General features: G+C 36.8%; 1 protein-coding gene across 1 annotated transcript in view; it reads right to left on the minus strand.

The window, feature by feature from the left end:
- Positions 1-4,432: 4,432 nt before the first annotated feature.
- Positions 4,433-12,718, minus strand: part of LOC113080635 (GDNF family receptor alpha-1-like) — a 61,857-nt gene continuing 53,571 nt past the window's right edge. The window contains 6 exon segments of the mRNA XM_026252796.1: positions 4,433-4,482; positions 6,435-6,456; positions 6,458-6,496; positions 6,499-6,572; positions 7,418-7,527; positions 9,296-9,647. Coding sequence (XP_026108581.1) covers positions 4,433-4,482; positions 6,435-6,456; positions 6,458-6,496; positions 6,499-6,572; positions 7,418-7,527; positions 9,296-9,647 — 647 coding nt within the window.

A 12,718-nucleotide genomic window follows, 5' to 3' on the forward strand; every position in this document is an offset into this window, starting at 1 on the left:
TCCCTTTCTCTCTCTCTCTCTTATATATATATAAATATTATATATAATATATATATATATATATATATATATATATATATATATATATATATATATATATATATTATATATATATATGCTGAACTGATGGCATGGCATGCAAACCTGTAAATTACAGGTGGTTTAAATTTTTTTGAATACCAGAGGTCAAACCTTCATCCTACAGCTACATAATCACGATCAGATTAATCTCTGTTTCTCTGAGATTTATAATCATTGATTTAACTGAAAGACCAGCAGTGTGTACCATACTGTATATGACCGAGTAATTGCAAGGACATTTATCACTAACTTATTAAACCTAACATAGTCAATCGATAATGTGCTGTTAGCTTCAACTGCCTGTGTGATAGACTGTAAATTATGCATATTTGCTTCTTCACATGTAAAATACTGGAAATGACTTCTGTTTGCCCAAATGCTCTGTCAGGTCCTCTCCCAACCCAGCTTTTCTTAGAAGTAGGATCTACTGCCTAATTATATGGACCGCTGCATCTCCACTGAAACAGTACAGACACATGTAGTCTGTGAAGACACGGTTTTAAGAAAATCCAAGAAAGTGTGGTACAGTATGCGTGTAGTTGTTTTATATTGAGAAATATTTTATTCAGAAAAATCTGTCCCTCATAGTGAAAAATCTCATAGTGCTTAGGTCCGTCTGTTGCCACGCTACATCTTAATGTTTCTTTTTTGTCTTTTCTAATTTTATCATACTCACATGTAAATTGTTTGAACAAACACATGATGAATGTGTTGTTTGCTATTTCAATACATTTTCTCTCCATCTCTCTAGGAAATACTGGAAAAGACCCGCAGGCTCTGAACACTTTGATCTTTGTTTTGAGTCTATGAGCCCTGACACACTTTCTTCAGCAGATGAATTGTGTAGTTTCCTCTCATGTGCATGTCATGTTCTCTGAATCTACTCTACACTCCACCAGCTGATGTCTGGAGACCTTCAGATCCACATGGTTTTATGTTTCAAAAAAAAGAAACAAAAAAAATTACTGAACTATCAGGCTACTGTTTGATGAAATACAGAGCAGCTTAAAATAAACAGGCTTTTCTGATGCAAACTACATTTGCATTTGTTTTTTCAGCAACACACATGTATATGAAGGTAAAACAGTAGCAAAATTTAAGAAATTGTTTATCTGATTGTGAGAACTTGTCAAATTAAAATTTGTAATTTTAAGTCGAAATTTGTAATTTTTACTCACAGCAGGGGGGGGGGGGGGGTTGAAATGCTATTTCATGCATACTAAGTTTTTTACACTGTTAAAGAGTTGGATTCCCATGCTAAACATGGATTTAAAGTTTATATGAATTTGTAAAAGTTTCTGAAAATTTTTTTTTGAGTATGGCTCTGTGTTCCTTATATGGGTCCTGAGGGCACATCTACCGGAAGAGCGCGCGCTCCCGTATAGCAGAGCAATGAGAGGCTGAGCACAGACAATCATTGATCAGAGCGAGAGACCGAAGTCACAAAAGGAGTGTGTTTTTGGTTGCCAGGGCAAGACAACCCTGCACAGATTACCAAAGAAAAAACAGCATTAAGGGACCAGTGGATGGAGTTTACTTTTACAGAGCTTTAACGGAGTTGTGCAACTGTTTGTGTTTGTTCCCTGCATTTCGAAAATGCTTGTTTTACAAACAAGGCTCAGTTTGACGACAGATTTGTGTTTCGTTTATTTCTTAAGGATGATGCAATCCCAACGAAAAAGGGTCACGATCATGTGTTGGAACCACAGGCGGTGAGTAAAACTGCTTCAAATATCTCTGCCTCCTTGTTAGTGCGTCCGTCTCCCATCGGAGACCCGGGTTCGAGCCCCGCTCGGAGCGAGTCCTTGCTGCTGCTGCTCTCGTTCAGTTTCAGCCTCTGGATCTGATTCTGGATCATAAATAAACGGCTGAATCTGACTGTTAGCCATGGTTTGTTTTGGATGATGGTTTTTTTCCTCAACGGTCAATGTCACACAGCTTTTCCAGCTCTCAACGGCAAAAAAGCCTCATTGTTGCCGCTGCGTGATTTCTTTAGCTCCGCCCACACGCTCGCGCTCGCAGTCGGTGTCGTGTTTTCTTTTTCCGCGGAAAAATCGTACACGACTATCTTTCTCTTATGAATTATAATAAAACTAAAGACTTTTTGGAAGTTATGGAAGGATGCCAGTCACCTATTTGATAGGTACTCAAGATTTAACAGGATATTTGATGTGAAAACGAGCATTCAACCCCCCCCCGTCCCTTTAAGACATATATTTACTTTTGCCACTTTATTGTCCAGTTTCGCTGCCACAACTGTTCTAAGTCAGCCTCTACAACCTTCGTCAGATCTGGGCAGTACAAGTTCGCAAATCCTTGGACACTAATGTGACTTTTGCTACTCTCCTTTTCTGTACTCCTTGTTTGCAAACACTCACTTGTGCACTTTGTATATGCATGATGTGGAGGAGACGCAGACCTGGAGGAAGGGGGATGTGGAGCGCGACATGAAATGACATTTTATTGGTCGATGACTGACTACTGCCATGTGGTCATGTGATTCATGGAGCTATCAATAGTTCCAAACAACTCCGCGCTGTCAATATGTTTGAATGGGATTAACTGGACAGACAGCAGTTTCACTATATTTGCACTAGTAATTATTAACACATAATGTGCATTGATTGTGCATGGATAACTACACTGACTATACTTTACAATAGCATTTTAATTCTGGGGAATGAAACAGCATTAATATGTTCTCCTAGTTCTTTGGGCATTCAAAATGTGACCAAACACCTTAAGAGTAACGTTTTAACCCAATAAAAAAAACTGTACTACATTTTAGCTCATTTCTGTTTCATTAATTTGAAAAGATTTTGGTTCTAAATAATTGCGCAATAATTACAGTAATGATCCATGAATGACCATTTAAAATATTAAATGTTCTAATATACTTATTAGTTATATTACAATTAGTGTACGTATTTAGGGTTGAAAATAGTGCCAGATCTAAGAGGTTGTAAGTGCCGGACTGAAGGTTGTGCAGCGAAAACTGAAGTAAAGTGCAAAAGTAAATATGTCGTAAACATTTGTGTCTCATTTCTTTGTGTGAATGTAATTTTACACATTTGTAGCTTAAATGTGCAACTCCCAATTCAAAAACACGGGTGTTTTGATTATTGTCTGTGTGTGCAAAATTGAAAGATTCAGCTTTTTCACATCAGTGCTGTGAATGGTAAATTTCAACTTACAAATACAAACATTATATGAAAAGTTTCTCACATTCAGATAAACAAGCCTCTCGAGTTTAGCTACTGATTTACCTCTATACATTTATGTAATGCAATAAGGTATGGAAGGCCATGCTGTATCAAAAATTATACTGTATGGAAATGTTACTTTTTCTTTTAAGCAAGTTTGTTAAATGCTGTCCTTCTGCTAAAAATATTTCCTGACAGCAACAATAAAAGGCAAGAGAATGTTCCGAACATGGCCTCATCTAATGGAGCTTAAATAAAAAACAGAGAATAGGAGCTCTTTATCACCGCGCTGTGTAATTTATTTTTTTAACACTTTATATGATATTTTCTCACACACAAACATTTGCTTATCTCTCAGCATGAGAAAATGTCTGTTTTTCAGTCCTTTTAGTATTAAAACATGCCAATGTTGCTGTAAAGTGTGAGTTTGCAAGCTTCATTATTATACAATGGTTATGTTGCATCTTCTCATCTTTTAATTTGAGACCGTCGCCCTACCCACATAAATAACGCTTCTCATGCGGCGACATGTTGATGTGTGTGCGTGTCCGTGTCGAGAAAGTGAATAATATTGCTTAAGAGCTATTGTTAATAATTGAGTAACAATACGAAATTATTGTAATTGCACAGCAAATCAGCAACCATCACAATAAAACAGTTTTTACTGTATTTTGATTAAATCAATTCAGCTTTAGTAAACATACAATCTTTATTTCAAGAACATGCCACCAAACTCAAACTGTAAAGCTGATTTTAAGTATTTTGGGGGGCGGGTGGGGGTATTCTCAACTTAATATTTCACTAACGTTCTCACTATTTTCAATCTCACTATTTTACTTTATGCCATCTGTTTTGCTGAAGCTCAGCTTTGCTCTACACTAGCCTGTGTTGAGGACGCAGTGTTCCAAGGGCAGACAGACATAATACCCAGGGGCTACTGTAGGGTGTGATGCCAAAGCGCTTCGTCATAGCCTCCTAAACACCCAGATACTGACGGCGCTGGGAACAAACCCCCAGAACTGTCAGGATGCCTTAACAACTGAATTCCCATAATGAGACACGAGAGAATGAGGTAATGAGAAGGAGAAGAGAAAGTGAGAGAGAGCAAGCAAGAAAGATATAACGATAAAGAAGAAGTTTAACCCAGTTTAACCCTCCTGAAGAGTCTCCTTCAACATCCCCTCAAAGCCCTTCGGCACTAAAAGAAACAAATCAAATTAAGCTCACACTGTTCACAGATAAACTCATCCTACAGTGAATCCACCCTGCCCTTTCTTTTGATCTGAACATTCAAATCCATTTATTTTACTGCAGTAGCTTAGAGAAAGATTTGAGAGGGCATTATTCGCTTACATTTATCTTTTTAATTTTATTTTTAAAATCAAAATTTTGCCTTCACTATTTCACTGTAAATGTTCTTGACGTTAAAGTTTTGTGGTCTGAAGTCCAAATATTCCATGTAGACGTTTAAGGTGGAAAATTCAGTGTCTGAATGCAAAATTTACCAGCCACTCACAATTTTAAACAGCCATTTTTAAGTAACAAGTAACAAGATAACAACTGCAGCACATATACAGTAGGAAATAGGAAAATTTAGTTTAAGATGATATTCAATGAGATGAGATTTTTGTCGTTGTTGTTGTTGCAGCTTTGTGTGATTTTTTAAATCACAAAAGCTGTGATTTATTTAAATACGTTATGCGTGGAGGTTTCTTATTTTTTTTCTTAATTTTTATATTTCCGTTTAATAATTCTAATTCTCTATTCTTTTTCTTCATCATCATATCCATATTGATATATAAGCAGCCCTTACAAACAATCACAGTTTCAAAATGCAGTTTTTATTAAAATAAATATAATCATATTTTTTTCTCCAAATTGTGCATTCCTACTGTTAGCAGGTCTGACTGTTAGCGGTGAACTGAGGACTGGACTGTTACAAATGAGGCATGATGATCGACATGACCTTCTTCTTCTGTGAACTATATCACCACAAGAAACTTAGTTCAAGTGCTGTGTATTGAGGTTTGAGTAGTGGCATTCATCTTGATCCTGCTTTCTAAACTGCCTCCTGCTTGGATCTCTGTCAGTACTATATATTTTTTTACTTTCTGTAGCACTCCTAGACCTTTCACAAGCTTTCCTGAAAGCGCACTTTTTGCTTTTTCCACTTAGTCTGTTTTCATGCCATTCTACAAGTACACAGGAACAAAACGTAACACTTGGTGCAGTCAAGCAAGTGTAGCAAGCAAATGATATACAGGGAAAAGGGTAAGAGAAAGAAGTGTACATAAAAGGATGATGGAAGAGGCTGAGATAAAAACAGGCTGACAGTTGGACAGCTAAAAAGCCTCAGAAAACAACTTTGCTGGAGTCTGAAGAGATGGACAGAGCAAACTGGATTAGAAAGAGAATGAGATAAAATGGACAGGGAAAATGGGACGGATGGAGGCACAGAGTTTAAAGAAAGAGAAAACAACACAAAAAAAGGTAACGTGTGTTTGATTGACATATTATTCACATCTTTACATCTATTATATGTATTTACTAGTGGGTGAAATGAAGCTGGTTCTTTTTAAATTGCAATGATTTTCCCAAAGAGTTTTTCATAAGACTACAGCTCTCGAGTAGGAAACCATTAAATCAGCAAAATTAGAAAAACATCAGTTGGAAAATGCCATATAGAGCTGGGAAGTTTGATTCATTTTCGTGAAACACTTCAGATGGTACATTAATGAATTGATTCCAGGCATACAAATTTGACATCATCATGTTCACAAAGTTTCTCCTATTTTAGCATTTTTTCATGCTTTAAAATGTAAAATATTTGTATGCTAATGTTATTGTTTATAATGATATATTATTATATATAATATATATATATATAAATATAAATATAATGTGCATACATGCAAATGCACTAGTGTAGAATCTCATGAAAATCACATACAATTCATATTATTTATTAATCGCTTGTTTATTAGCTTTATGTTTCATCATTGAAAATGTTTTCCTGGGTGTCTTTTGCACGTTATTGAAGTGTAATTGACATTCAATCATCAGAGATGGGGGGGTGGGGGGGTTATAACCGTAATATGAGTGAAATATGAGCAAAGAATGAGCTTCTACTGAGCCAGAACAGTAACTCACGCAGGCAGGTGTTGTCAGTGAAAGAACTCGGTGAATCTGTCACATTCCTCTTTGCTGTTGCCCACTGCTGCTGGCAGTCACAGAATGGCGACACGCTGATCTTGGGTGAACGCAGATAATTTGGGGTCATCACAGTGCCTGGAAAAAAAAAAAAAGTTCATGGTTTGACATGCTGCTACGCTCTAATAAAAATAAAGTATCAATTTCATTTTTAAAAGGAATTTGACTAAATGTGTGTGTTTTAAAAGCCTGATTGTGATCACACATTATCTTCAGATATCTTGCTCTCACTGAGCTTTCTGAAAAATCATAATTTTGGTGCAATGTGCCTCATAAAAGCTGTACTGCGGAGATGTGACAGAGTTAGCCCACAGAGAAACAGTCTCCCACTGGTAGGACAACAACAGGAGCTAATCACAGATTAATAGCTCCGCTGCTGTATTCCCGTGGGTCCAGCTGCTTTTTCCGTGGTGTGCACACACCGAGCAAATCGCGGAAGAAAGAACTTGAGAACAAACATGTTTTCCCAAAGGCTTTCTCTCTCTCTCTCTCTCTCTCTCTCTCTCTCTCTCTCTCTATATATATATATATATGTGTGGACTGTATAGAGAGTAGTAGCAGTCACTCAGTGCTAGTTAATGAGACACTAAACTGTATCAGTGGTATCCAGATTTGAACAGATCAACTCACATCATCAGTAAATAACTGGTTGATGTTGATATATATATATATATATATATATATATATATATATATATATATATATATATATATATATATATATATATATATATATATATTATATATATCATCTTTCGCCATCACTAGTTTTATTTCATTTTAAATGGCTGTGACAATTTAATGTAATGCATATATATTAATAAATAAATAGTTTTTAAAAGTGCAACGATCTCTAATTAATATAAAATTGACCATATTAATAATAATAATAATAAATAATATATGTTACAGTGTAGCCTCACCAATGAGGCCAGAGTACGACAGCAAGCAGTCAGCGTAGTTCTCCTTCAGACAGCCAGAGAGAGAGCGGGGCTCAGGTTGACAGTTAGTGAAGAAATCAGCCAGACGAGACCTAAAACACCATACACACACACGCACACACACACACACACACACACACACACACTTTATTACATAATTCTCACCTCTTCATGACATAAATTTACAGTTAAATAGATTTCATTCTAAATGAAAGAAGACATATGTTGCCAAATCTGTGTTTGTAAAGCAAACTTCATACACAGTTCTTGGCTGCTAAAAGTGTTGGACATTTCTCCACAGCATTCTGTCACAGTGTTAAGGATGAAGAAGAAATGTGTAAATGAATGTGCTGTGCCGTGTCTCCTAAGACACATGGTGTGGGACTAGTCTGAGGTTTCTGCACAACTACACCAGAACCTTGCTACAGCTAGGGGCTACACCTGGCTTCAAAATGATTATGGGTACAAGAGCAGGGTGGATACAGAAAGAAGGACAAATAATAAGGAAAAAATGGCTGGAATGGAGCACATGAACTGTACAGACCTGGAGCGCAAGTGCAAATATATTTCATTTATTTATATGAGTGTCTGAATTTGCCCCCAGAATGCCAAGCGGCAGCTCTTCTGACTGAGCAGGGTCATTAGCTGTCGCTCTCTCTGTGCCCAAAGACGTTTACTTGGCAAAACTACATTCATGTTGTGCTAATGAATCCTTAACAAGCCACTTAACAGACTCTGTTGTTGCCTCCTTCCTGCACAAACCAGATTTAAGGCTGCAGTTTTTATTGCTAGACTTCAATAATCACCACAATTGTCCTCACAATGTGTTCTCCTGCCTCACCTTAATAAACGCTTTATTTCCCAGTAGATGCAGCTTAGCTGCTTATGACCATGTCTGTCCCTATTGGTAAACACATGTTATAACAGATGGCATGTTGTGATCTTGCCTCTCAGATTCAGTGATTTTTTTTTTTCCGTCATTAATCACTTACCACCACTTACCCCCGTAAAAAGCTTCGTTCCTCTCCGGAACACAATTTAAAATATTTTGAATGAAAAACTGGGAGGCTTGTGACTGTCCCACTGACTGCCAAGTATATTACACTGTCAAGGTCCAGAGAAGGTTGAACGACACCATCAGAACCCACCGACACCATTCAACCCAGATCTTCAGACCGTTCTGACTTAAAACAGGAATACACTACACAACTCACACAAGTAATATCTGAGCAGGTTTTACAATTCTGGACATCATACACTCACTGCCTTTGTAAACAGTCACAAAGGAAAAACTGGCCATCATATACTAAACGACTGAGGATCATACAATGACAGACTTTAAAAGTAATTCAGATAACAACAGAGAGGTTCACACCAAAACCTGTCAAATCCAGCAAAAAACTGCCCAAAACTATCAACTGTCATAATGGGTCGCTGTCTATCACATAACACCCTCCCAGAACAATCTGTTAACATTAGTTAATAAAAATATAAATGTTCACTCTATTAGTTCATGTTTGCTTGGGTCCATTAAATAATACGAACTGATACGCCAGTATCATTATTTTTTTATTTTAATAATGTATTAATGAATGTTGAAATTAACATTAACCAAGATTAATAAATGTTTTAGAGCATTGCTGGACGACCGGATTCTTTGTTCCAACCCTGCTCCACCAAACCACCACACATACCATGTAGTTTTCAAAATAAGCCTGATGAACTTGATCAGTTGGATCAGGTGTGTTTAATTAAGGTTAAATTTAAACTCTGCAGGGCTCTGGACTTCCAGGAATTGACTTGACACCACAAATTACATTTTATGATGCCTGTTTTAAACCAGTTTTTTGTGGTTCAGACCTGCAGATATAGTTGGTCTTGCAGGACGCTTGCAGCGTCAGGCAGTTGGGCTTCTCCTTGTCCTCATATGAACAGGCCGGTACGATGGTCTGACGTCTGCGCTCAGAACAGGCCATCTGATCCCCCAGAGGACAGGAGCAGAAGAGCATGCCGTAGCTGTGTTTGGCCGGCACTTTGTCGAAGAACTGCCGCAGGGCCTTGTGGCACTTCCGTTTGTTGCAGACTTCAGCTGTTGATACTCGGCTCGTGCAGGGGCTTATGTAAGCCGAACGGTATTTCTTACAGGTGTCGTTTAGGTTGCAAGCCTTCGCTGCGTTCAGGCAGTTGTTCTCCTTTGCAAGTGCTGGCTCACCTGCAAAGACAGAGATGCATGGTATAAAAGACAATATTATTATGATTTTTTTGGAGAGAGGGTGTTTGGTTGAAATTAAACGTGCAGCTAAAACCAGATAAAATTGCTTTAAATCTTAAGGAAAAAATAAATAAATAAATTGATAATAAATAAAAAACTTTAACAAAAAGTTAAAAAAGCTGATAAAAATGAAATAAATTAAAAACAATGGTAAAAAAAACAAAACAAAGAACAAAGACAGGAAAAACAAAGAGTCTGATACTATCCACAGCTCTGAAACCCTTGCTCCACGAATAAAATAAAATAATAATACCCTACAGCACCGTGACAGTCATGTCAATTAATCATCCCTGTTTCTGCAGGTCTGCCAAAACACAGAGGCTGTTTATAAGAAACCTGTTCTTTGTTTTAGGCTGTTTTTTTATGTTAAACGAAACAGTGCTTATCCCTTTGGATCCCTGCAGCCTTAACAAACAGTCATCTTGGCCGAACAGGGGAGTCATCAAAACGGCCGGCGCGGCTCTGCTCTCGCCTGTCAGCTGCGGCTAATTGCTGGCTTTCTAACACATTCTACAATTAACTAACATATCTGGAGACTTGCTGAGCTACAGCAGCAGTTTGGCTTTTAATGAGAGCCAATTAAAAACAAGAGATGGGTTGTATTAGAGTGAGGGTGGAGCATACATGTGCATGTGGTTTTCTGTGTGCATTTGTGTATGTGTGTTTAAGGACAGTGCTAATAAGCTGGTTGTTTTCAACGAAGCCTGAGAGGAGACTGTATTCTCAGAGCCTCTAGCTGTGGGAAATAATGTCATTTGTGTATGTAAGGCAAGTTAGATCACACTGAGGCTACAAACAGGTATATGAAACACCTTGAGCTGCCTTTCCACTATCCCTGACATTCGCGTAAAATTGTTGCATTTTGCTGGCTAGTGGCAGCTAGACAGGAGTTCCAAATTACTTGAGAAGCAGCAGTTTTCCTCCACTAGGTAAAACGACTGAATAATGAATTTATGAATATATCACCTCTAAGTCAATTTTCTTTTCTAGTGCTAATCACCGTAAATTATATAATAATTCTCAAATATTTTAGACATTATTATCCATAACAACCCACTTTACTGGAATAATACTATTTAAATCCCTGTGTTCATAGTTTTTATTAGAATACATCACATTGGGTCGTAAAGTTGCATACAGTCTAGCTGCAAAAAATTTCTAATATTCTGCACCCGAATTTAAATTGATTCCAAAAATTCTGCATTCTCATATGACTGGAACTCCTGTAGTGCTCTCTATTAGAAATGAACGACTTCCGGACTGTCGTTGCTCATACAGTGAAAAGGAGAAGTCATCATGAAATCAACCCTATTTACTTCCATAATGTGTTTTTGCTCAATTCAAAGCAAAATGTATTTTTAACTAAATGTATAAAAACTTCAGCTTAAGAAGTGCCACAGCTATTATCACAGATTCATATAACTTTTTTAATCCTTCTTCTTCAACCACTTTGTTGTGGTACAGTACATAGCTTTTCAATGCAGTAATGATAATGCTGCATAATGATATGTAGGAAAACTGAATTCAATGCTCAGTGATAACCGTATCTCTACCAAGTAAAAGTCAGGTTGTGCTGAAGACTATAGCAGATACACTACCATTAGCTACCATTACCACTAGCAGATACACTTACATTATTTTTGTGAGCCGGTCCAAAACTGTGGAATGACCTCCCTCATACTATTAGATCCATTAACACACTACTGGTTTTCAAAGCTCATGTTAAAAGCACATCTTTTAAAGACTAATGAAGGGTTTTTTGTGATTCAGGTTTAGTTATTTTAAATGGTGCCTATGTTGTTACTGTATGTGATGTGTGTTGTTATTTGTGACTATGTTTGTTTTTATGTTTTTTTTTTGTTTTTTGTTTTTTGATATTGTGAACCACTTTAGGCAACCTGGTGTTGTATTAAACTGTGCTATATAAACAAACATGTATATATATATATATATATATATATATATATATATATATATATATATATATATATATATATATATATATATATATGTGTATATACTGTTTTTACACATACAATATATACTGTATTTTTGATCAAATAAATGCAGCCTTGGTGAGCATATGAAATTAACAACCCCAAACTTTTTGAACAGCAGTCTACCAGAGATGCACTATGACCCCTTGACATTCTATAAAACAATGTAAAACAACACCTCTCCACTCCATCTGTTAGCTGTCTGGATGGTAGTTCAACACACACACACACACGCACACACACACACACACATATACAGAAGCATGTACACGCATTGAGATCTGCTCAGACAACATCTGCCCATTCAAGCTCTTTGGCACAGAAAAGTCTCAGTCTCTCTCTCTCTCTCCCTCTCTCTCTTTCTGACTCTCTCTCTGACTCTGAGAGCGGGTGCTTATCTATGTGTGGAAAAAAAGAAGAATGTAATTTTACCTATTCATAAACAGTGTGATGTTCTCAGTCAGAGCATCAGACATGTACACACACATACACACACACACACACAAACACACACACGCATTCACACGGGCACTCAATGCAAGAAAAAAAAGCCATCTCTGCTGAGTTCCAGTACTGTCAGATGACATCATCAAAAAACATTGTGTGTGTGTGAGTGTGTGCAATGTGCTCTTCTGATCTGATGCCCTGAGGCTGACAAGAATACAATACCTATTCTGTGGTCTGGCACAAAGGGCTTCAGGTTGAAACGATCCTCTACAGCTGTCCAAGTCCTTCACCTTTCATATCCCCTTAGTACCAGATGTCACACCTGGTAAAATTATATATGTATATATATATATACATATATAATTTTAGAATGTAAAACATTCAAATAAATTTTTTTATGATGAAATAAATTAGTAATTTTATTAATACTATAATTCAAAAAAAAAAAAAAATATATATATATATATATATATATATATTATATATTGTTATAGCACTTATATATCATTGATCTTTTAGTTGTTTTTGATTGCTTCCACTGTCCTAATTTGTAAGTCGCTTTGGATA

Source organism: Carassius auratus, unplaced genomic scaffold (assembly GCF_003368295.1).
Source record: "Carassius auratus strain Wakin unplaced genomic scaffold, ASM336829v1 scaf_tig00031910, whole genome shotgun sequence".
NCBI classification, from domain to species: Eukaryota; Metazoa; Chordata; class Actinopteri; order Cypriniformes; family Cyprinidae; genus Carassius; species Carassius auratus.